This window comes from Hydractinia symbiolongicarpus, chromosome 1, assembly GCF_029227915.1.
Source record: "Hydractinia symbiolongicarpus strain clone_291-10 chromosome 1, HSymV2.1, whole genome shotgun sequence".
In the NCBI taxonomy this organism is placed as follows: domain Eukaryota; kingdom Metazoa; phylum Cnidaria; class Hydrozoa; order Anthoathecata; family Hydractiniidae; genus Hydractinia; species Hydractinia symbiolongicarpus.
Genome location: NC_079875.1, coordinates 19580016 through 19606543, shown reverse-complemented (window position 1 = coordinate 19606543; position 26528 = coordinate 19580016). Strand labels below are relative to the sequence as shown.

The 26528-nt window shown below is 33.1% G+C and overlaps 1 protein-coding gene across 2 annotated transcripts; it reads left to right on the top strand.

The window, feature by feature from the left end:
• Positions 1–17038: 17038 nt before the first annotated feature.
• On the top strand, positions 17039–25110 carry LOC130645371 (steroid 17-alpha-hydroxylase/17,20 lyase-like). Of its 2 annotated transcripts, none has more exons than XM_057451356.1 (3): positions 17039–17158; positions 23129–23471; positions 23648–25110. In XM_057451356.1, exons 2-3 carry the CDS (start codon positions 23129–23131, stop codon positions 24796–24798), a joined length of 1494 nt encoding a protein of 497 aa, XP_057307339.1. In that variant the 5' UTR covers positions 17039–17158; the 3' UTR covers positions 24799–25110. The 2 variants fall into 2 exon arrangements, with proteins under 2 accessions (XP_057307339.1, XP_057307331.1); XM_057451348.1 differs by lacking the exon at positions 17039–17158 and adding an exon at positions 20431–21413.
• Positions 25111–26528: the final 1418 nt, after the last annotated feature.

Sequence of the window (26528 nt, the reverse complement as noted above, 5' to 3'; positions counted from 1 at the left end):
TTCCATCAGGACTTTCAACTTTTTTATAAAAGTCAAATATGTGAATATCATATTTGCCAACATCGAAAAGTATTACTGATCTAAAGTAAAGACAACAATTGCAGACCACACAAATTTAGAATGGCCCTTCTTTTATCATTTTAGTGAATTTTTTTATCCTTTGTTTTGAAGTTTGATTAGATTTATTAACATAACTTTCCTGCTTCCTCCTCAGTATAGTTTCATGCATTTCAGTCCCGACTGGCGTAACTTAATCACTTTTTCATTTCTATATCTTCATGCTGAGATGTTACTGCAATGCTTGCACGCTTTTCACATGTTGCTTTTTTAATTCGCTCATGCTCATGTGTTCCAAAAATTTTTGCACGTTTTTCGAATAGATCTGCACGTTTTTAGAATATTGATACTTAATGTGCCTCTGCACATCAAAGCGACTTAAAAGATGAAAGAATTGAACTTCCATCTGCAACTAATGAGCCACCTTTATCCCGACAGTGAGAATCAAACAAAAAATTGATTTTTTTGCCCAAATCAATGAGAAGCTAATTTCATTTGCCATAAATATTAGACCATTTCCGATATCAGTGATTGTGTCGTGGTTAACAAAAATATCTGTTTGTCCCATCAATCCGTAAAGACAAGATAACTTTTCAATCTCAATATTACTTTTTTCAATTAGTACACTAGAAGTCTTTTCATCCATAAATAATGGACGGAATTTACCTAATATTTTTTATACAATTCATCTCCTTTTTCTAATACATAATCTAAATCAAACGATTTCCAAATTGAAACCTTTTTAATTGAAGAAAAACATATTCAATAGAGTGCATTGCAGGCACATTGTATACCACTACTTTCACCAAATCTAGGATCACCTTGGGGAAAAGAGCCTAGAACAACTTTTTGATGAAAATGCGGGCCTGGTCCAGAATTTACTTCAACATCGACAGCCAAAATTAGCAAAAGTAACAGAAACACAGCAATAACTGTTAGATTAACTATCTTGGATATAAAGTAATACAGCATGATACACATAACATATAGCTATGGATAACCAGGGATCTTAAAAATATTAAAAAATGTAGTTGCCAACAGTGTCTAGCTAGCTAGCTAGCTAGCTTAGTTTACCAACTTGGTAAACTAGAAGATTATTAGACAATATTTCACCAATAGTTTTAACCAATAGTTTACAATATTTAACCAGTGTTGTACCAATAGTTTTAACCAATACTTTACCAAGTTTTAACCAATAGTTTACCAATTTTAAACCAATTTTCACGGTTTGGTTCAGTGTTAGTTTCAGTTCTGACACCGAATAGAGAGAAAGAGGGACAGTTTTATGACTTAACACTGCAAAAAATAAAAAAATAAAAATAAATATGGAGCTTCTATATCAAGATATAGCTAGCTTTAGTTATAATTATAGCTAGCTATAGTTTTTACAGAAAGAGAACACAAAACAAGGACGCCAACTTCAATCTTTCTGTAAAGGACGTGGATATTCTGCCAGTACCGGCAGAATAAGTAGGGGTGTTTATTCTGCCGGCAATAACCAACTGCCGGCAGAATAAGAAGAGATATTAGTCTGCCGGCAGAAACTACCGGCAAAGTAAAGGGGGCATTTCTGGCGGCAGGAACCAACTACTGGTAGAATAAAGAGAGATATTAGTCTGCCGGCAGTAATAACGAAAATGACGATAAAACACCAAAAATGTATTATTTGCAAAAAGTAAATATTGTACATAATCGTTTTGTAAAAATACAAAAAAACTTAAAGCAAACAAAACTCCGGTTTTATTCCACGACACGACGGAGACAACAAAAGCGTGCTAAGTATACCAAACACTACTAAAAACTGTACTGTTAAAATTACAGTATATAAAGATAAAGATCTCCATATACCAGACTTTCTGATTTTTTACAAAATGAAAGTTCTTGAACCAACACAAGTAAAAGTTAATTAAAACAAAAATGAAAATACATCAGTCGTGTTAACGGTTTCATCATTGAAATATAATACTCCTTTTCGAATTTCGGAAATGTGTTGAATAATTCTTTCAGCGCGTGGGCGTACTTTTTCCCTTCGTACTTACAAATCGCAAGTAAGTTATTGTTATCAAGATCACTTGACTCTTGCACAATATCCATCAAACTTCCGTCATGTGCCATTTTTCTTAACAGCGGCCGCCAATGACAAAACCACCTTTTTTTTTCTTTTTTTTTTTTCACGTTGTTCTAAGAAGCGGAAGTGACTAATAATAAAAAATTAAAGCGAGTCAAATGGAAAAGAATATGATGCCGGCTATACCTTCTTCAATTGCTTTTTCCATCTCTGATTTTCCTAATGGAATATGTTAACATTATTTTGAGAATGTAATGACAAAAGAATTATAGACTTCTGTACTATAAAGTTTTGTAAAAAAACTTACGCTTTTTCAAAAATTTCTCACAACTAAAGTAAATATTTCCATCTGTGCTATTAAAACAAATGTCGTGGTATCTGACTAAGCACCTTGCACAAGAGCGTGGTTCGACCAACTCTGCTTTACAATTTACACACAAACTTTCTTTCCGTGATTCAACTGCATCTTTTATGTATTTGCACAGCTTACCATAAGTTTCTTTTAGGCAAAATCTCCTAATTAGTTTTATATCGAATGATTCGTCACTTATGCAATTTGGAAGAACCTGTTCGACCATCCTTCGAAACGCATCTTCCTCTACACTTTCGTTTTCATTTATACAGTCGATAGCAAATTCGGGAGAAAACAAAACAGACAAAATCATTTTAGCCTTTCCTTTTTCGTTCATCTTGTAAAGTCATAAGTTTGCAAATCACCTAAAATATACAGCAGATGGAATTTTTTTGTGACATTCAAGTTTAAAAAAAAAGAAAATGTTAATAAACGCAATAGATTAGATAATTACTTGAATTATGGTGTTTCTCAGACAGTGTGTCTGTATCTATTATCGAAGAAGCGCAAGATTTTTCTGAAACGCCAGCATCCTAAAAGATTTTGGTAGGTACTAAAAAGTTGCTTCAAAATTCATGACAGGTAATAATTAATTGTAAAGAAATGACAAGGTGACATTTATGACATATGACTTACAGGAATAGTTGTCAGATGATTGATTTTCTTAATCTGCATGCCGCCAATTCGATTGCTGTTTAGTTTCGACAAAATCCAAGATATGTAATTGTGTGAGTACGTCATACCGGAAGTCAAAAGGTTATAAACTATTTGCGTATTTGTAAAAATCGAATTCGGCGTCCTTGATTATGTATAAGAAGTACATTACCACAAATATGCCACAATCCACTCCGTTTCTCTGCCTTGGTAACTTTCGCGAAAAAAGAACACTCAAATCTCTCTGATGTGATTATGCACCAGTCTGGTATGGATTCCAGTATTGCCGTTTCCAAATTTTTTTATTGAGAATATTATACAAAATGATGTGGTTTATAACTTTGATATCTTGCTTGAATTTCGTGTCTGGAACATAACCATACATAGGGTCCAGATAAAGAATATCCTTTTGCACACAATCAATCAAAACCAAGGACCAGTGGTTGGAGTAAAAAGAAGCAGAGACGATTAAATCGATATCTTCACAGTCACCATGCAAAACTGCAAGTGTTGAATCTCTTTTAACGCGTTCGAAAAAAGAAAAAGACAAAATTAAAATATTTTTCTCTTGAAATAATGTTGATAATATCAGGATAAATAAGCCATCAAGAACTTGCCCTAACACCATAGTTCGTGGACTAAGTGACTGTAAGTCGTCAAAATACAATTCAAATGGAGAACTAGACGGAGTTAAAACCGTTTTTGAGGACATTTGTTGTGCACAATCTGTTTCAAAAGCCATGGACCAAACATTGCGATTCGCCTCAATAGAAATTGGAAGAGGTTTTGGTACGTTGATATTGTTTCGAACAGGTACTAAAGAAAATATAAATACGAGAAGATTGGAATTGTCATATTCTAATTCATATGTAGTTGAATTTTTTTATGTCAAAACGTATTTGTAGAAATGACAAAAAAACTTGCCTGAATTCCCACATTTCCTAGTCAAACACATCTTGCACACCCAATTAACAATTTTTGGTTTTTGTTTTAAACAGGTGCATGTCAGGTGGTACCAATTTAAACACACTTCGCACCCAATCACGTGACCGTCTGCTTCATTTTTGCATCGTGGGCATGTCCAGGTTCCCTTTTTGTCTTTCACAATCAAAGGTCTCTGTAGTTTGGCAAATGCGGTTGAAGTAAAGTACTTGTAAATCAATTGCGTATCCACATTTTCATCTAGAAGTGCCATAGAGAGTGAAATGCTTTCGGAAGATCATTTTCACAAACTGTATTGGCGTGTTTGACAATTTCTTCACCTTTTTGTTCTCCGAAAATCCATGACATTATGCGACATTGCTGCTCCCGAACAGGTAGTAATTTGAAAAGAGTTGGACGTTTGTCAAGTGCCTTTTTCCTGCGTTTGTATGGTAAACCAATAACGTTAAAATCCACTCCCTTTGGGCGGCCTCTTCTCTTAATTTTAACCGGTAATTTGAGATCAAGATTCGACTCTAAATTTAAATGATTTAAAAATAATCTACCTATTCATGTCCCAAGGGCAGATGGATTCGTTTAACACAAAAATAAATATAAAAATCTAAGAGGTATCAGGAAATAATATCTGACATACTTTCTAATACACCAACGTCTTTTGATGCCATGTCATCCGCCTCCGCTAATTCCACTGTTTCAACTTCACTTGAGGTTCATCACTTTCTTTTTGTTTTTCCGTTTGTTCATAATCTTGACCACATGTAGATGCCACTATTTCATTTTGATTAGCATAGTCATTGGGATATGCAACTTTAACGCCATCTAAAAGAATAAAAGGAAATTATTTATCCGTGCATTTTTCCAGCCTATCGTTTTGCGCCATATTTTAGAAAAATAAATATTAAAAATAATAAGAACCTTTGTTCTCAGCAATTGCACATCAACGTCATTGTCCCAATACCATACAAGTTTCTTTAGAACATCTATCTTTCCCAAAAACCGTTTCGTACCTTCACTCGACACAAGTGTCTTTAATTCTTCGCAGACCCGATGAATAATACACCATGTAGAAACCACCCCAAGCTCAATGCGTAAACAAACTTGTCGTCAATAAAATCTCGCACACTTTCTGTATAAAGAGAAACTCACAACACGAGTAAAACGTTTGCTAACAACAGCCCAACAAAAGACTATATATTTACAACAACACGCAAAATGAATAAACCCAAGCTCAAAACAATAATGCCTTGGCCTGAAATTACGTGAATGGGTTCAGCTCAAAACCTTGTGATATTCGAAATAACCTTACTCCACCTTAACAACAACAGCAAACAAAAAATATGAAAATGACAGCAAACTTGATATTAGGTTAAATAACAACACAGGAGTTCAATAAAAACATTAAAAGTTCACTGAAATTATTTCGTAGTGTACACGACGTTGTATATATTGTAACGATACCTTGTTTATTCTTCAAAAATGTAAACATCCAAGTTGCAGTGAAACGGTTAAGCGTAGAACTAAACCATAAAAAGTCAATAAAATGTAACAAGTATATAACTTCTTTAATATTTAAAACTCTTTTCGTGTCCCTCATCTGGCGCCAATTTAAAGTATATGCAGGGGCGGATCCAGACTTTTTCAAGACTTAGTCAAAATATTGCTGCTGCGCAGCAATATTTGGACTAAGTCTTGAATTTAGCAGCTGGTCCTGGGGGGCGCTGTAAGCCCCCCAGGTGGGGTATGGGGCGAAGCCCCAGAAACTTTCGCTAATTTAAGCTTTGCGGGTACAAAAATCGCCAAAAATTGTCTTCCGATTTATCTAGTTATTAATAAAATTGACGAAAAGAAACGCTAAGCTATAAGAAAATCTCCTAAGAACATTTTTTATAAGAATAAACTCTCCGTCTTACACGTCTTATTTTAGATAGATAAAAGCACTAAAATTAACAGGGATTAACTACAATAAAGTGAGACAATTGTGAATATATTTTAATATTTATAAACTCTTGCTGTTTCTGCCAATATCAGGCTTCATCAGCATGACTAGGTGAATCAAATGATCAAACCAGCCATGGACAGCAAAATAAAACACAATCATAACAAAAACAAAAGAATATGGAAATATCAGGATAATGAAGATGAAATGTACATACATGTGATATGATACATACACACCTCAACCCATGTATTTGTTCAGATGTACAGGAACGATATAATAATGAGTAGACGGATAAAGTGTGATAAAAAAAGGTATGTTAATTATTTATATACTATATTAGGGACTTACTTAATTACACTTTATTATTTATTTATTTAGAAGGAATCAGAAAAAGGGAAGGCTGGACCAATTACATGGAAAAATGGGGTTATGAAAAGGATAGCCTTCGGTTGCTCATTGCATACCGATCAATAACAGCATCTATGTTTGGTAGGATTTTCTTATGGATGTACATGAGTGCAATTCCATTTAAACGATCCTGAACCATGGTGCTCCTGGTATAGTCCTTAAGTCTGCGTAAAGAAGAAAAAGAACGTTCACATTCACAGGATGTGACGGGCAAAGTGGCTAAAATTCTTAATGCTACCTTAATGTTTTCAAAGCCATCAAATTTGACAGCTTTTAACGTTTTGATTACATTGTCTGGTAAGCAACGATCATAATCAGACCAATATTGCTGCCATAGCTTTATTTCACCCTCTAGTGCGAGAGGATTTGGTAAATCATTCCTGTAAAATTCAGCAAATGCTCTGAAATTCTTAATCCATACTTGTTCCCCTATTTGGTTCTCTGACCAGACAAATTTTGATGGAACCACATGCAAACCCTTATAAATAGTCAAATTGTCCATGTTGAAACGTTGTCTAAGTTCATTTGACATGTGGCAATAAAAGGAATTGTGATCACACGTCTGTAATATTGCGATGGTGAATCTGCAGTAACATTTGAACGTGTTGTTTGTCTGCCACAAGTTTTTTTTTGTATTCTAGAATATCAACTTTTGAGGCTAAATCAATGGCTGATGAATACCATTCATTATGATAATCTATATTGTTTCTTATCGACATTGTTAAGTTTTTTAAAGAATTAATAAGTTCACAACCATCCAAAATATCTGTTTCAGTCTTTGATTGCAAAAGCTTTGTTACAGGAAACATTAAATCAAAAATGTGCCTTGTAATAACTAATGCCACAAGATATACAAATGACTTAAGAGAGAGAAGTAATGGTCCAGCCTTCGATTGGGTGTTAATACCTATTTGTTTATCTAAATTCTGGTCCATCTGTTCCAGAGTTTTGACAATAGCAATATAAAGCTCTTCAAAGATATGGAGCCCTTCTATTCTAGCAGCCCAACGGGTTTTACAAACAGCAATTAATCTTGTACGATTACTTTCTGGACAAAATAGCATAATGTCATCTTGAAGGATCTTTAAACGAAGAATAAAAGAAACCAAGCCAAAAGGCGTGAGTCTTTGACTAATCCTGACGGATGGGAGTTAAAACTAAGTAACCACGCTGTACGGAACCTAAATTTCTTACGCCGGTTGCGGGCCACATATTGTTGGACTACGCATAGAGTGTGAAAATTACGTCACGATTTTGACGTCACATGCCCCTTAGGTGAGATGGGGAGGATTGCGGGCCATAGCTATTTGATTTTTGACTGACTGAGTGACTGATTAGTCAAAATGAATCAGTCAAAATCTGTAAGCTATAACTTGCAACCCTCTCAGTCTATATGGTAGCGACGTCACAGCTTTGACGTCACCATCGCCATAGGCGAAATGGAGAGGGCTGTGAACCATGGCTTTTCGCCGTACATGAATTACAATCTGATTTTTCAACGCGCTCCGTATGCAACACCTGGATCGTCGACATCATTCGCTTGGCTAACATTTTTAGTCAAATTTACACTTAGTCACGCGACTTATCTGACTAACCCTGGATCCGCGCCTGATATGACAGGGGCGGATACAGGAATTTTAACAAGTTAGTCCATTTTTTTTACAAAGTCACTAAGAAATGTGCGTTAAAAGACCGCAAGGCGTTTAAGGGCCTTTTTTACTTAGCGCATAAAATCCCATTTTAAAAATACATTAAAGCCAATATGAGGTCTATATATTAGCCAGTTTTATACTGAGATTTAAGCTGGTTTACTTAAAATGACATGTTTCATAAAGTGACCAGTTTGCTCACCGTGTTGAGGTCAAAATTTCTGCACGCTTTGAAAAAAATCTCGAGTTATTTTAACCCTCTCTATCCAGGAGGCATTTTTTTAAGAACTACATATTTTTGTATACTGCATGGTTACTCCACGCTGGAGAGCATATTTCAATAGATTTTTGGTGACCAGACAAATAAGGGGCTGTTCATATGGAGGCGGGCTGGCTCGGTTGACCGGGCTGGCTCGGGTGAGCGGGATCTCGCTGTTCTTAAGAAACGCATAGAAAAATAAAAATGTGTTCATATGACAGGCGAGCCAGCCCGCCTAGGCGAGATGAAATTAACAATAGATTTAAAAAAATTCTCATCAATTATTTAAAGATCGAAATATATTCTTTTGTCTTCATTGTTTATGAAATGAATGTAAACAACTTTTCCATCCCGGCTTGCCGAGATGTAAAAAACTTCATATGAACACGAGATGAAAATCACCGCGGCTAGCTGAGCCAGCCCGCCTCCATGTGAACAGCCCCTAAGAGTACCGTTTTATGAAAGCGTTTGTGAGAAAAAAAAGCAGAATAATATTTATACAACACAACATAAAATTATATTTTATAAAATATTAATTACCTTTTTTATGTCAATAAGGCATTTTCCGTTTTTATATAACTAATTTAATTTCTTTATCCAACTTAGCTAAGAGCAAAGCTTTAATAAAAAAACATCATGCGTTTTCTTTCTCCAGCTGACAAAAAACTTTGAACGAACACCATGCATGCTACAGCTTCAAAGTTTCATATTCAGTTCAGCAAGGAAATCTCTTCACAAGGCAGTCGCAATAACTTTATCAGGGGGTAGTTGTACAATTTTTGTCAAGTTCTTATTTCTTTGCTGTTTTATGACCTTGATAACAAATCTTCAAAAGTAAATATATTGTTTATTATTTTATTTTTGTTGCGAAAAACTATTGTGCGACGAAGTAAAGCATCATTTGTTTTTGTTTTAAACTACCTCTTAATTAATATTCTCGCCTTATTACGCTTACGTGTGTTAAAATTACGGGGGTTGGCTTATGATTTTTACGGTCTAATGTTACCATTATTTATATTTTTCAACCCTTAATACAACAAGTATGTCGAAGTACAGCGAAATTAAATTAGGGGCTATACGCTACAATTTTTACAGTGAATTAAAGCAAATAACTGAATTTTGTGCCCCCTAATAAAACAACATGCGAAGTTACTCGTAGGATAATTAAGCAATTTCTTACGCATTACGCCATAATTGATGAATATGCGCTCAACTATATAATACATGCATGTGTGTATTATATGTAGAAATTCCATAGAAATTCAACCCAGAGCATATTACGAAAGCCACCCTGGAAGATTTTTGTGTTTAGGCGAAATACTTTTTTTAAATTGCAACAATAAGGCTTTTGACGAAAATTAAGTACATCCACCCGACTAGCTTGACATACCCTAAATCCGCCACTGTAAGGTAAGAATTACGAATCTATCTTTCGATCTCTTCTTACCCACACGAACTCAACATAAAACTCAATACAGTCATAAGAAAACTGGGGCGAGAATTAGCGCACATGCAGCGATGGAGAGATCCAGCTAGGTCTCCCCATCGTCTGCACTCTACTTCTTACACCTGGTATACAGTATACTCTCCAATTAGCGGACACAATCGGTATATGACCAAAGTGTCCGCTAACTGTTTAGCTACTCATATATTTGTGACTAATATGTCAAGTTTTTAATCTATACAAGTGTATTTAGTATTCTCAAACTATCTGTGCTTCTCATTTAGCATAGTAGCAAAGAAACAAAGTACAAGGATGTATTAAACCTGGTCTTATTTGGCTAGGAGAGCTTATATTCCTTTCTAAATTTCAATTGGGAACAAATTAACCGGGTGGTTATAAATAAAAAATGATTGATTTCTCAAATCCATTCCACCACATCTTTAACCCCTAAACGGTAAACGGTTTATAAGCCATTTTGTACCTGGTAGCCTGATAAAATAATAGGATTTATAGCTAAAGTCAAAAACATTGGCATTTGGATGAAAAATAAAATACAACATGTTTTTTATATACAGAAACATGTGTGACAATATAAACGTTCGATCAACTAAAGGAAAATATATTTTTTTTCCTATTCTAAAGGTTCTAAAATTGGAGTGGCCATAACCAAGACTTAAATCTCTCCAGTGAGCAAAGAAACAGCACCGATTCAAATCTCAGTGCTCCGAAAGTTGTTGCATAATTTAAAGATGTGTACTTAACTTTTTGCATAATTATGAAACAAAAGTAGATTTAACTTAATCTATTCTGCAAAGTATTTCATTTAGTTTATGTTTTTCACTTAATTAGTTTGGATCCTCTTTGATTTTTTGAATTGATGCAAATTATTATTACTGCAAGGGTTCCATCAACTAAAAACTGTGACTACAGAAATGGTTTTTTGTAGCAAGAAGACTTTGAGTGTAGTACATCCAATTATTAGTTTTGAATTCTCTAAATGCTCCAAGTGAACTCCTCATCGAGGAGTTCATCCAGAATTAAATTCTGACTGCCCCAAATTAAAAAAGAAATAGTAAAATGTGCGCTTAGAGCATCCTGAACCAAATCTTGTGTCAAAAAAATAGCCCCTAAACGAGCAATTGTTGAGATTAACCAGAAATAAACAAACAAAAAAATTAGCTAGAGACGTCACGTTAAATTTGTTTTTTGAAGAGTGGTGGTTTATTTCAACCTTTTTTGAAGAACTCAAGATGTGAGACATTTGAAAAAGGTAGTTTTGTTAGGTTCTTTGTAGTTTTTGAGAAGTCTCTATTTTTATGGCCACTATGTTGCTTTGACAAAACTTATTCAAGGTATTAATTCCATATTTCGCAGCATACTTCGTTTTAAGAGACTTTTGATCCGGTATCAATTAATCTATTTCATCTTACTTGCAAATTAATAAGGTCAAAACTTGTATTTTCTTTGGACATTTGACAGCGTTCAAGCTTCACAAAAGTTTGTTTACTCTTTTGTGTACATTTTAGCCGGTTGTTACAGAAAAATAGCGCCCGCTCACGTGATCGATGAAATGAAAACGTCAGATATAAAGAGGGCGTTACACTGCCAGGTACTAATAATGACTTTAACCGTTTAGCCGGGCGCTACGGAAAATAGCGACCGAGGCTGTCAGATATAAAGAAAACATTACACTGGCAAGTACTAAAACCTCGAAACACACGATTTGCTTCCGCTGGAAGCACACTTCGTAAACATTTCAATGTAATATATACTTGCTTATCCAAACATTAGCTAAATTTTCATTTCCAAAGATTATTATAAAATCCAGACCTAGAGAACGAAACTTTAGCTCACTTACTTGTGGGTAAACGAGACAAGAGTGCATTAATTAAAAATCTGTGAAAACACAGATTTTAGACCAACTTCCAACAGGGTCATGTTCGTCTCGCTGTCAGATGCACAAAATGAGACAACAGGTCCTGGGATCGAGGTTGTTACAAAACATAACCTGTAAATGTGTTCAGTCAATTCTAAATGTGTAACTAGGGACCATTTGAGAGCAAGACTGGACCAATTCTTTAAAGTTTGACAAGTGTGTTCAAATAAGAAATAATGAATTGATTACGTCAACCACAAACCTTGAAATCTTAATATTGAGATCAACACAATAGTCAATAGTTAAAACGTGTTATGAAATTTTTGGAAAATAATTGTTTGCACATGGCTGGGTTATTGAGAACTTCATCACGGGTTGGCTATAGATTTTCCCGTGGTTCATTTAACTAACAATGTAAGAAAATAGGTACGCATTTTGGGGGAGTAGATGTAATAGCTATTTGATTACCACTAATTTGCTGATCATTATAATCGCTGTCTTGTTTTGTAATGTGAATCTACCACAATTGAAGTGCTAACAATAAAATATTGTAAAGAAACTAAACTTGCAATATTTGACCTTGCGAACCTTTTTTTTTGCTATTTTCTGTCAAGTAGCTCTTATCTATAAGGTTAATATTCTGTTAAACAGTTTGTTTATTACATATACCTGTTTTCTTCCTAAACAGCCAACCCACAATTAGCTATTAACAACTTACAACAACTTGTACAAGAAACTTAAACACAAGCAACAAAATACATACAGCGAAATATAATACAATTTTTGAACGACAGAAAGTATTGCGTGCGAAATTTTTTGACTCTGCGTCGCAAATGTTTTTCTCGCACAATGACACATCCGCGCCCTTCCATCTTCAACCTTTTATTTTTTTCCATACCTTTCTTAATAGAAAAAAAAAAAAAAAAAAATTTCGCTCACATAAGTTTTTCCGAAATTTTTTTATAGCGAAGGCTTTTGTTTTTTAACCAGAACAAACAATAATACATCATTATAATATATCATCTCTACGTTAATAACACACGTTATCTGTCCGTAACGGCTTCTTTGATCTTTCCGCAAAGCTATTTCAAATTAAAATACGACCTATAATCCGTTCCTTTGATGAGTACAACGTGATCTTCTAGCGATGCCTGGTGGCCGATCTAATTATATATGTGATGGTGACCATTTTGAAGAAGGTTCGTAGGTCTTTTTTCGACCCTCTTATTTTGTAACAACTTTGCATTAGGTTTAATATTTGTTTTAATGTGTATGCAGGTTAAGATAAATATATATTGTCATCTGTTCTATAAAATCTCAAACAAACCAATTTTCAGATTTCGGCTACAAACGTAGATTTTAAGAGAGCATCCTAATGCCAGCTTGCTTGCTAGCCATATTTATTATTTTTAAGATCTTACTCAGTTCAATATAATAGCTTTTTATCCTGGTCAACATTATTTCTTTTTGTGCTAATTTCACCACTCTGATTTTTACTAAGCGGCACCTGAGATTGTAGCTGCTGTTGATTACCTCTGACTAAAAAATTTTTGTAGCAGCCAAATATATTTGGCTACAACAAAAATTTTAAATAATCTGTTTTATGCTAGATGCAGTTAGATGTTTCCTGTGCTTTTATTTACCAAAGCTGCGATAAACCTTTTTTTGAAAAAGAGTATTACACCTATAGGGGACAATAATGAAGCATTCAACATACGGTTGTTACCTGTACTAAGTACTCTTCCTGGTGTCCCGATTAGTTTTGGAACTTTCATAAGAACGTTTTCAGCAAATAAAAAATGCTGGCTGACTGTAACAACCGGTGGTAACCTGTGTTTTTTTTTCTAGCTAAAGCTGCGAGAAAGTCATTTTGTGAAAAATACATTACATTTGAAACGCCATAAGACTGGACTTGCGACACACTGTATACCTTTACTACAGCACTCAACCTGGAGTTCCACGCTGTTTACCTTAAGCGCTCAACATGACGGTTAACACATGATTACTAGTGGCTTAACCCGGCGTTTCGACGTCGGATCTCTTGGATATCCATATTATAACACTCGCTGTTTGCGGGAAATGTGTAGCAAGATGTATTTTCCACGGGCTAACGATTAATTTTTTGACAATATTTAATAGCAAGTTTATGCTTAAATTCTTTATTGCCATTCAGCTGCAATTCAATTGCATAAAAAGGAGACCATTGATCTAACATTTGTTTTTACAATTTTATTTATTCCATTTTTAGTTTTGGATGACCTAAAAAAAACGATCAAATGTGCATGACATAATGACCAAGATTATCGTTTTATGTTATGAATCCATTATGTCACGTTTGGTCCTGCCTAGAAACAAAATGATCTTAAGAACAATTTGTTAATAGGTGGGGTAACATCAGTTTTAATTGTGATAAACAGTTTTAAATTCAACATATTTATGAAATGATGTGAAGTCACGAGGATATAAATAATAAAAAAACAATTTAAAGTTCTAGAAATTTGTGCGCGTTGTACTCGACACTTCTTTGGCTTTACCGTGGTTTTATGCGACATTATCCTAACCAGAATAACCTACAGCCTGTCAAAATATTGTTAGTCACATTATTTCATTAAACTAAAATGCAGATTTACACTTGAGTCTAAGTGTATTGGTCTGTGAATACACGATGCGTCGTGAGAGAAAGTGAACAGCTAAGGCCATTTTTTAGTTTGACAGCAGAGTTGGTCATCTTATTGATCGTAAAGTGTTTAGTAGAAATGTAGTGCTTTTATCAGTAAAAAATATGATTCTTTTTTCATTTTAGTGAATTTACTGCATTATGTAAGAAGAACCAGATGATGTAGTCTAAAGCTCTTATTGGCACGGTTTTTTCTCTCTTAATATTATCTTACAGGGATCGTTGGGTGTGGGGGTTGAATTAAGTTAAGTCAGTGTGTACGTAACCTACCTGCTGATTTGTGCTTTTAATTTTCCATGCATCACCAGAATTTAGATTGAGAGATTTAACATAGCTGCACTGCTTAAGGTGTTCATGAGTGAAAAAGAGCCCGTTCTGAAATTCTGAGCTTAAAAAAGCACCTGGTTCAACAGCAGGTGTAGTACAATAGAATAAAAATTAATTTTTTCTCCTCCTCTATCATCTTGATGTAATGAAGGGACATGTCTCTCCTAATTATCTATTTCATTCATCTATTCAATATTTACTAGTCTAAGAATAAGAAAATTTAAAAGCGCCTGGTTGATCTAATGTGGTATATCTAATGTATACCACTTTATGCCCCCCCCACCCCACCCCCATACCAAATAGGGTTGATACAAATGACTGTTTACCCGTTTTCAGTTGGATGTGAGTAACCCGGTAAAAGGGGGAAAAGGATGGCTCTACCTCTGTAACTCATGAACTACGGTCTTATTCTATGGTAGATATCAAACCCAGCAATATTTGATCATGTAGTTAATTCCAATTGTCAGCCGGAGGTATTGATTATGGCAATGTGAATTTTCCAGGAAAGCTTTTAAAGTCTGAAATGTGTCAAATACGCTTTTTTGCACTTCTTGTTGCCATACTACCGCGCCGAAGTAACTTTTACCTAAATACTATTTTTTGCTTTATAATAGGAATAAAAATTGTAATTTCTTTCAAAAAATAAACCCACACAGCCTTAAACATAAAAATATGCATTTCGAAGCTGCTATGACATTGCAAAACTGAAGTAATACGCAACCGAAGTAATAGGCAAAAATGCAAAAAAGCAAACTTTATGAGTGTATTCTACGCCCTCGCGCTGGCGTAATATTGATTGCTTTTGGCGTTAACAGGGTGTGTAAAGGACGCAATTTAAAAAGTTCATGCAAAGTTCATTCGGTAGTAAAATAATCAGAATTGTATCTTTTTAACAAAAAAGGGCGTAGCTATTTTGACCGCCTGCTTGTGAAATAATTTTGATTTTTTTTTCATGAACGAAAAAGTCTCAGCGTAACAGAAGAAAAAGCCGTTTGTTTTAACTATATTGTTATGCTTAACTTCTCGTCTGTGAGCCAAAGAAGGTAGCTAGAAGTAGCGGCGGGCGAATTCCCTTTGATTTCCACGGGCTTCTACTAGTCTTTAAAATACTACTCAAAGCTATAGAATAAAACACAATTGTTGTTCCTTTCTTTAAAGTAGCAGGAATTTAAGGTCTTTTCAAAAGTTTTGATGTTTGCTTCACGTAGACGAAGTTTATGGTTAGCAACGCGTAATTCCACCAATAATCACTTTATAACACCTCTTACAAATAAAAATTCCATTCAAATTTCATTGTAGGATTTATGAGCACTACATAGGTATTTTTTTTTTCTTTTCGAATGACCGGCAATCGAAACTAACTTAATTGCATAACATACTTAATAGACTGTAATTTTCTTCTAAATTGTAGTAAACATGTGTAGCAATTATAAAAAATTAGTTTTTTTTAACAATTGACATCGAGATACAAAGCAAAAGTAAATTATACAAAATAATTTCAGTTGTGCAAAAAGCACGTATATAAGTTATAAGGCAAGTAGTGATAAGAAATTACTTGCTGGGGACTTTATTAGATAATACATTGATTAACCTCGGATCTCCCCCTTATGTTAATCCATCGTAAACGTATACAAAAAACAGGTTCAAACAGGCACTAAAATTGTGAAAGAATTATATATTTTCTATTTTTTGAAAGTAATATTTTTCTCTGAAAATTTTAAGCGAGAAAGCAGCGTTATTTTGCATTTAATGGCACTTTACAAAAAAATGGACTTGAATTAAACACCGTGAAAGAGAACAACTTTTCCTTGAAACAAATAAAAAGTTAAATACGTGCCCCTCTTGAATTTGAATTCACGCGCAGAGTGATTTGAATTTTGGGGGGGCTATAAGTGTATTAGCAAGCTTGATTATTTTATTATTGATGATAAACAATGTTAGTGACTTTAAGTTTTTATTTCATCTCTCTTTGTTTCAGATTTTTCCTGCAATTTTAAAATTCAGATTTAAATCTAATTGATTGTTTAGTTTCCATTAAACGCTTGTTTGATTACAAACCCTGTTCATCAAAAATGAGACAACTATCTCAAATTACCATTTCATGAATTAAATAGAGGATAGGGTGGATAGAAAAAGAAATTGAGGTAAAAAATTAATTATATCATTTAAAAGTCATATTCAACTGTGCGTCTTGCATGTCTACACAATTATCATATTTAACCAACAAAATATAAATAAAAAGCTCAATAGGCTAAGACATGTGCTCATAAAAAAGAATCAGGGAATGTTCATAAAAAGATGTCAATTACAACACACTCGTCAGTTATCAGATAATACATAAGATTAAATATCATTGTTTGTTTTTGATATGATCCCTGCTTTAACATACGTCACTGATTGGTCTTTATACTAAGTTCGTACGATATAGAGGAAGCTGTATAGTTTAACTTTCAACGATACTCTTGACAGTTAACAAGTTGTCAATTTTTAAAAACTTCTAGCAAAGGTAGGATGTAGTTTACTTTTTACATACTTTCTACTTCACTGCAATGTGGTTGTAGAATACATCATCCTGTTCAAGTTCAAATTCGTAAGATTGATACACTACACATCTCCTAAACAAATTTCTTTTATTCAAACTTTTCTGTTTCCTGCTGTCTAGTTCGAATTTTTTGTTTTGAACTTTGAATCGATCGTTTCATTTCATTTAAAAAGTGAAAAAACTAAACGGCCAAACATATAACCATTAGGAGAGGATGGTTAAGCTGGCTCAGCGAAAAGTTCTTGTCTGTTAAAAAGATTGACCACTTAAAATTTTTAATAATCTATTCAAAAATGTCAAAAGTTTCTCGAACCTGAAAAATTGAAAAAAAGAGTTTTCGTGATAGCTGTTCAGCCAGGGTATTTTTCATATTTAACGTACTTTCTATACAGGACTTCCATTTTATTTCTTCTTGACACTTAACTTAAAAACAACTATAGACTATTTTAAACTCAGTAATGTACAACATAAATTTATGGGATAAAATTTTCGTCACCGCCTGAGAAACGTTGTCACTTTTGTTCGACATTTTCTTTACCGATAAGGTGGTTAACTTGACTATTTTGCAGGCTTTCCCTAGTCAAGTTATGTTTAGGTGGGGCGCTAACGAATTTTTAAACAAAAAAAATATGTTCTTTTACCTCTATTAAACACAGTTCAGTCTTTTTCATACGCACATTGACAATTTAGAAAGTGTCGATTAATAATAGGTGTGATAAATCAACATATTATAAACTTGAATTTTTACAAGAATAAAAATTATTAGAAAGAAATTGGAATAGCTGTGTGTACAAAAATATTCCAGTTTTTCTAAAATTATGACTATTGCAGATTGTGATCGTTGTTATTTTTCGAAGAAGAATTGTTTCTACCATTTAGTAATTGTGTTTAGTTATCATTTTAATGATTTTTTATGAGGTTTACTCTTTTCTACAAACAAAAAGTTCAATACTTCCTTACTTGTTCTTTTAAACACAAAAACGATACGATATGTTGTATAACATAACTTGTAATTGGGATAATGCATAATTGAAATCTTAAGATTTTTTACTCAAAGAGTTTAATAGTCGGATTAGAAATTTAAGAGTTTAAATAAGCTGTTAAGTCTGTTAAGCTCGCTTTTATATTCCGGTTCGTTGAAAGTAACGACAAATAAAGATATTTCAACTGTATTGCGTGTATTTATTTTTTATGCGGAACTAGCTACCATTTGTTGGATAAAAGAGACTGATTATCATTTGATCAATTTTGGATTATTAAAAAAGAAAACAAAATCGTTTCATACCTATTAACACTGCGAGTGGGAAACACGTGACATTTAATGGAATGCAATGTCTTTCTTTTGACATCATGATAATGTAATGTCATTTACCCCGCAAACATGGTGGGCAACAATTCTATCACGATTTTTTGTAATGAGGAAAATAATGACAAAGCAAAAAAATGTGTTGGCGTGTATTGTTTTTTTATGCCGTTTAAAGGTACAGGTTAAATACATGTAGTTCGCAAAGGTGGGTGGTTTTGTTGACAAAAACATTTGTTTCTAAGTAACCTAGCTATGTCTGTTCCATTTAAAAGACACGTTCTCTGTATCTTAAAGAAACAACCTTTCCTGGGACAAACTTGTCTGCTGTTAGACAACTCAATAGCCATTTTTCTTGCAAAAGATTAACTTTAAAACGATTTTGATTGGTCAAGCATGATTTAATTCTTCAAATGTTCTAAATTCTTTTTAAATTTTATCATGAGTCGACAGATAACTAAAAGAATGTCGAAAATGCAATTCATATCCTATATCTGCGTGCTGAACTAAAAGTGTTCAGTTGAAATAAAGCATTGATGCAAAGGCAACTAAACAAATACTAGCAATTTTGTATTTTATAGTTAAACGCTTTCATTGTACATGAAACTCATTCTAAACAATTTATTTAAATTCTATCGAATTTTAGGCTATCTATCTCAGGTTATCTCCATTTTCACAAATTCTTGCAACCTGAGCACAACCGACGCACAATGAATTGCTGATAATTTTTCGCAGTAAAAAAGAACAATTTTTTTTACTGCAAAGGTAATATTTTAAAGTGATGCAAAAACAAACGATATTGCGCATGCTTGCCAAATAAAAGGCATGTTTTTTTTCTTGATTTTTTAAAATTGTTTTTATCATTATTAGTTTTTCATCTTTTTTTGAAAATGGATGAATTTATAACAAATACGGAGACTTTCATTTCTGTTTGTATCGTAAAACGTAGAAGTACAGATAGATCACAATAACAAGGTTCGGGCGTTCGGGCGACATCATAGAAGATTAGTAACACAAAAAACCAAAGTTGTTACTATGCAAACTGTTTGATATTCTTGTTGCTTCATGCTTACAATATGCCTTCAAGTATATATTGTCACCAATAAATATAATAAGAAAGTCTAGCGAAGAGACATCCTTCACGTTTTCACTATTTATGTCCTGCCACAAATATTTTCCATGAAAATAGGAAATCTGAATTCTACATACACGAAGGAAACAAATTATTTGTGAGAAAAATTTGGCGGAACTATTTTTGCACAAATGTTCTATTTTAGGATAATATTATCGCGGAAATAATTTTTGCGGATGCTAATGCAGTACGAAAAAATAACAAAATATTAGGGCAAAACAGCAAAAAAAATTTGCAAATAAGTTTTTACCTTAAGTGAAAATTATTTGTTGTGATATTTACTTTATTTGATTAGCTGCATTGCGAGAAACCGTAAGTTAATTTGATTTTGTATTGAACACATTAAAATATCTTTACGTATTCATATTTGCACACATGGAATAAACATGCATCCGCCTGATAGCTTCTTTTAGAAGACATCGTTTGAATTTTCAAAATGTTGACAAAATCATATTTCATTTGTTATCTCTATTTTCACAAATCCTTGTAACTTAACACGCGCTAAGATTGACATACAACAATGAAAATCAAGATTAGAGCTTTCTCACACCTTAGCAATTTCTTATGCATTTCCTCAACAATTCACAAGTCAAGATATAAGATATTAAAGACAATATTTATTGCGATACGTTTTTCCTAAATTCCATCTTAAACTTTATTCTTTCATTCATTGATATAAAAATCAAATTAAGGAAACTTAACGTATCCTCATATAAATTTTTTCTTGTTAAAAGCGATCTTGCTTTGACGTGAGTAAATAGATTAAAAACGCAGATCATTAATCCACTTTCGATGAAAGCATAATTGCAATGCAATATACATCCGCCTAAACAACCTATAAATTGACAATAGCTTTTTTCCTTGATGTAAATTAACTATGTACTAATGTCATCACAAAATTTCCAAGTTTTCTTCTCTACAGCACGTACAAGTCGAGGAAGGTCCCTTAATAATCATAGACCATTAAATTTATTGTTGACAAAGTGAGCAAACTTACATGATTGTTGCTGCTATAAAAGAAATAATAACTTGTCATTTAATTCAATGAGTTCAGTTTCCACTTCATCCTCTGTCCCAACGTCTTGAATGTTCTACATATTTCAGTGTTTACTGAAGGTTTACGTTTTTTGTCAAAAAAAAAATTTTTTCGTCCCAGGTGATGTGGCACTCACCATCAGAGAAGATATTAAAACAAAAAAGTTTACGTCGACAACTATTTATTTGAAAATAGTCATTTTTCTTGAAAGTAGGTTCGTAAGCCACTCTTGCATTTACTCATCCGTCTTATCCTTAATGTCGACATCGTGCTAAAGAAATCATCATGCAATGACCCAGGAAGTAAATATCACTTGAAAAAACGTGTTGAAATACGATCATCAGAATATCGAATTTTCAAAACTTTCGTAATTTGAATTAATTGTTTCCTAGATCTTGTTTTAAAGCAGTTCAAATTTTTTAACTCAGGTCATGTTCGAAAAAAATAGTCAGATTATTCTAGGTCAACGTAATAATTTCTTTATAAACCATAACAATGCGAAACAATTTAATATTAATTAGACTTGGTATTCTCGTGAGGCTACTCATCCGTAACTATTGTATTATAAATTGAACGCGATGAAAGTAAGTCAAACATACAATGAAGGTCGTGTCGGAAAGACATTAGCAAAAGTATCGAAGGTATAAACTTGATTATTATTTTCTTTTCTTACTAAGATGCTGTAATTAGCGAAAAAGGCTGATCAAATTCTAAACAAGTCAAAAAACACACGTATTTATTATTTAAGGTAAGTCAAATTCTTCAACTTGCAACTACAAATTTAATAGCAACAGTAATAAGTCACAGGACGAAATTAGAATGATATTAATTGAAAATTTAGTAGCTGGACAGGTCAAACTACCAATCGTTTCACTATGCAAAAATAAAAAGACAAATCAACTGGATTCTTAAATTCTCAAAAAAAGTAATATTTAAATTGGAAATTCTTGTTTGCTAACACCTAGAAGACAATTGTTGGGTGTGTGTCAAAAACAGTCGGAGAAATAAATTTAGAACATGAATAATTTTCTTTACTGTTGCAAGGTTATAATACTTACTGAATTTTAATATTAAACTATTAGACATATGTATGCTAAATTTCTACGTCTTATACCTTTCAGAAGTCTAGATATTGGCTATTACTCGAAACTATCCCTAAAATCTTAGTAGAAATCTTATAATCGGGAAAATGTAATAACTTTCTATAAATAAAATTTCCTATAATCAGTTCAATACATATGTACTTAAAAAGCTAGTATACATACACATACAACTAATTAATCCCTACTTTTAAGTGATAGTAACAGTCCCGAGAATCCTGTGGTTGTCTGTTATATATTTTCTAATGAAGATATCAATAATTAAAATCGTTGTCAAGAAACAGTAGTAAGGATAATCCTTACTCAAAATAGCTGCTTATGAAAAAAGTTTAAGTGCCTACTAAGGTCAAGATAGTAAATTAAAGGTAATAAAATAACATTTTAAAAGTCGTGTGGGTTCTTACAAATTAACAACCAAGAAGAAAAATACATGTCTCAAATGCTAATTGACTAATTTAACGTCGCGGCGTCAACATCACTACTTTAACGTCAATATCTTAGTTTAAATTAATGAAGCCATTACAGTGCACTTAAAACTTTAGGGTCAAATAACTTGGAAACGAGGTGGTGGCGTCAGTCATTATTTACTGCATGGGTAACTAGGGAATACTTAGGACCAATTTGAGCAAGTTTCCCAAATCTGGGTCCCCGAACCCGTTTCGGAATGGACGGGTTTGTGACGTCAACAAAAAACTTTAAACCCCAATATCTCTGCAACCGTTTGTCAATGATACATGATCCTATACATTTCCTAGATCAGTGTTTCAAGATCCATACGATAAAGGCAACAGGTATTTACATTTGCTAAAAAAAATAAAAGATTTTGTGTTTTAGCGGGCAAAATATTTAAACCCTTATATCTCCTTAGGCGTTCGTCGAAAACACGATAAGCTCCACACAATTCAGGTAACAGTTAAAAAAAACTGTGAAAAAAAATTGGAGCACAGGTCATTGCTGACGTCATTAAAATTCAAATAACGAATTTTTGTTATTTCTTTTTTGCCTAAGTGGATTTTTCCTCGGGCCGTATCGACTATTGAATGAATAATTTAAAATTTAAAATAATCACAAGTAATAAAAACCGCTGTAGACACAAGTAAGTAAGGGATAGAAGGAACTTTAGGAACATAAGGTTTGACAATGGCCATAACCGTAAAGAGAGGCGAGGGAATTCTGGTCTTCTGGTCTTTACATTTTTTGAGCATTAAAATATGCTTGTTACCCAGCTTTTTCGTTTTTATTTTTTGTTACTCTTACCGCAACTGCTAAACAAACTTCTAAAGTATATCATAGATTAACACTTTAAAGAAATACATTGTTATATAGACATAAAATAAATAAATAAATACATTTTCTCTTTCAGATGTTTCTGCTTGTGGTATCTTTTTTATTTGCAATAATCGTAGTTGTTTCTATATACTTGCACCTTTCGGAAAGTCATATGAAATACGTGAAAATGCCGCCATGTTTGTACAGATACATTTTTCTTGGAAACATTCCTTATCTACTCAAAAAGAAGACGCCAGTTCACACATATTTCGAGTTTTTATCTAAAGATATTGGCAGCGTATTTACATTTTGGTTTGGCGATTGCCCTGCTGTGATAATTAATGATTTCCAAATGGCGAAGAAGTTGTTATATTCAAAAGAATGCACAGGTAGACCACAGCGTTACACGGGAGAGATGTACTCAAGAGGATTCAAAGGTAATTGACTTTATGTTTTTCATGATAACATCTTCGTAGATGTCGATCATAATGACATAATTATACTTTGTGTATCTGTTGAAAGAATAGTTTTTAAAATATTTTCTCGGCGCATGTCACAAAACAAAACACTGACATTTAAATTAAACAACGAAGTATATGAAAATATATTTTAGGAATTATAACGACTACTGCCTGCCCAGCCTTAAGAACCCGTCGAAACATAGCCCACAAGTCTTTGAGATTTTTGGAAAACACACAGATCGAGGAACTACTAAAAAGCGAAGTTAATTTCTTCATAAAATCGATAACGTTGAGAATGGGAAATACTGACAATTTGCAACTCGATTTATCTGACGATGTATCGCTGATGTCCTGCAATTTGATTTGGATGTTATTGTTCAACGAGCGATTCTCTCCGCAGAGTGAAGAGTTTGCAGAAGTGCAGCAGATGCTAGAATGGCTAAATGATGGTTTACTGCTTAGTAACTTACTCCAAGGTTTTCCGATACTACGAAAGATTCCTCTAGGAAAATTCCTTTTTATAAATTCTTTTAAAACGTCACGTGACCGCCTTATAAGAAGCCAAACCGAATCACATCGAGACAGATTAGATAAAAACTGTCCTAAAGACTTTACGGATATGTTATTGATGCACGACGAATTATCAGAGGATAACGTTGAAATAATTTTATCCGATATTTTAGTGGCAGGGTTTGAAACGGTTGCAAGTACACTTCAATTTATGATTTTATATTTGATCAAAAATAAAAACATTGCTCAGAAATGTTACGAAGAAGTTGATAAAATCCTAGAAGGAGATGACGATTTAAAATTAACAGACCTTGATAACTTTCACTATGTTAAAGCTGTTATATCAGAAACAATGCGAATTACTCCTGCAGCACCTTTAGGTGTTCCCCATATTACTGTAAATGATTTATCTATAATGGAATACGTCATTCCGCGAAATACTACTTTGTTTATCAACATATACGCTATTCATCACGATGGAAATTTGCATCATCAGCCAGAGGTTTTTAACCCTGAGAGATTTCTTGATGAAAACAGAGAATACAAAAGTATAAATGGATTTCTACCATTTTCATTGGGAAGAAGACAATGTCTTGGAAAAGAACTGGCTTTAAAAGAACTAGTTTATTTCACTGTCAATGTTTTGAGAAAATTTTGGTTAGAAGCACCAGACGATGGGCAACTACCAATAGAGTATATTTCAAAAACAACACTAAAGCCCGACAATTACGAGGTGAAACTCAGTAAGCGACATGATAAGAATTGTAATATTACTCGACCAAAGCTACATTGATTGTATAAACAACACACTGGAAGTAGCGTATGCGAAATCAATCAGAGTTCGAAATTGTAGCTTTTATGCTCAATCCTATTATGTTTATAAACATTTTACACGATGTACATATAATACTATTTACAATATAACTTAAGGAAAACCATTCAATAATTGTATTGTAGTATTTCATTATATAAATTAAAATTATTCTCGATTTTTATTTTGCTATACATGTAAAACATGCTATTATAACTATGAACACATTAACCTGTTTACTCTAGCACAAAAAAACATACGGTCATACTTATAAGAAAAACTATTTTCATTTAAGGTTGCTACCACTTCCTTTCTGTAGCTGTCGAAACAGCCTTGCTTAACACTTCTTTTAACTAATTGCCTGATGTCTCTGCCCTAAACACCAATTAGTCAAAACCATGTATGAAAATAATTACACATTCTTTCTTTTGCTAAGTCTGGATTAAGAGAGAAAGCTGTGAATGTCATTTAAAATTCTCAATTTAATTTCTTACTGAAGTTTTATGCAGTTAAAAATATAATAAGAACATTTCAGACCCGATCCCGATTAATTTTCAGGAGTAAGTGCTACGTAAATTTTTCGCAATTAGTAAAAAACGAAGTTGTTAGATATACAGTCATGAGAAAATAACAAACAAACAAACAAACAAACAAACAAACAAACAAACAAACAAACAAACAAACAAACAAACAAACAAACAAACAAACAAACAAACAAACAAACAAACAAACAAACAAACAAACAAACAAACAAACAAACAAACAAACAAACAAACAAACAAACAAACAAACCATTGTTTATTTCCCGATAAAAACGGAAAAGGCAAAATTATCTCAGAGTGATAATCTCACCAAGACACGCTACAAATGTGATCATGGTGAGAATTACGCGACATTGTAATGGATAAAATAACTTGTATCTGTATGAACTGAAGCCAAAGGACATTGGGAAAAAATAGCCCTAAAATGTTCTCAACTTTCTTGGTATAAAATTTGTGGTAACTTTTAGACAATTTTTGTATCTATATACCAAATATAAATGGAAAGCAAAAATTAAGATTTAACAATTCTTTTAGCACATCGATATGGGTTTACTAATATTTAAGATTATTTAATGGAAGTATAACTGAAAAATCAGAATATAAAATGATAAATACAATATTATGTAAACTTAACAACATAACATTTATAACACTATAAATAGCGTAAGTAAAAATTAAATCCCTCTTTTGTCAGTGACAAAATTTGGTTACTGAACACAAAAAGTGTTTTTATTTTTGTCACGTTTATCTTTTTTGAACCAAGGCGTTTGATGAGGTGTATTTTCTGGCTGTGGTGGTTAACACAAAGCAAGCACGTTTTTGAAAATCCAATCTTTCACTAATATTCTTCCCATTATCAAAAATTAGGACTTTAAACGGCATAATAACAGTTATGAGTCTTATGTTATGAGTAATAAGAAATGTTACAAATTAACCCCAATGGTGAATACATTGACTACAAAACAACAAACTGAACACAAATTCTGACCGCTAGGCTGACATAAACCCTTGCAGGTAAGTTACTGTAACGACTAACCACGTTTTAGCACTTATGTCAATAATAACTTCAAAATAAGCACTAAAATAATAATATAATATTTTAAAGTAATTTAGTTAAGTTTCAAACCAACACTACATCCCATTGTTTATCTGAAGCCTTCTATAGTTACC

What these genes read in the sequence shown, in the direction of transcription:
- LOC130645371 (XM_057451356.1), top strand. Translation starts at nt 23,129, where the DNA reads ATGTTTCTGCTTGTGGTATCTTTTTTATTTGCAATAATCGTAGTTGTT. An exon ending in GTACTCAAGAGGATTCAAAG is followed by an intron (nt 23,472 to 23,647) that starts GTAATTGACTTT and finishes AATATATTTTAG; the next exon opens with GAATTATAACGACTACTGCC.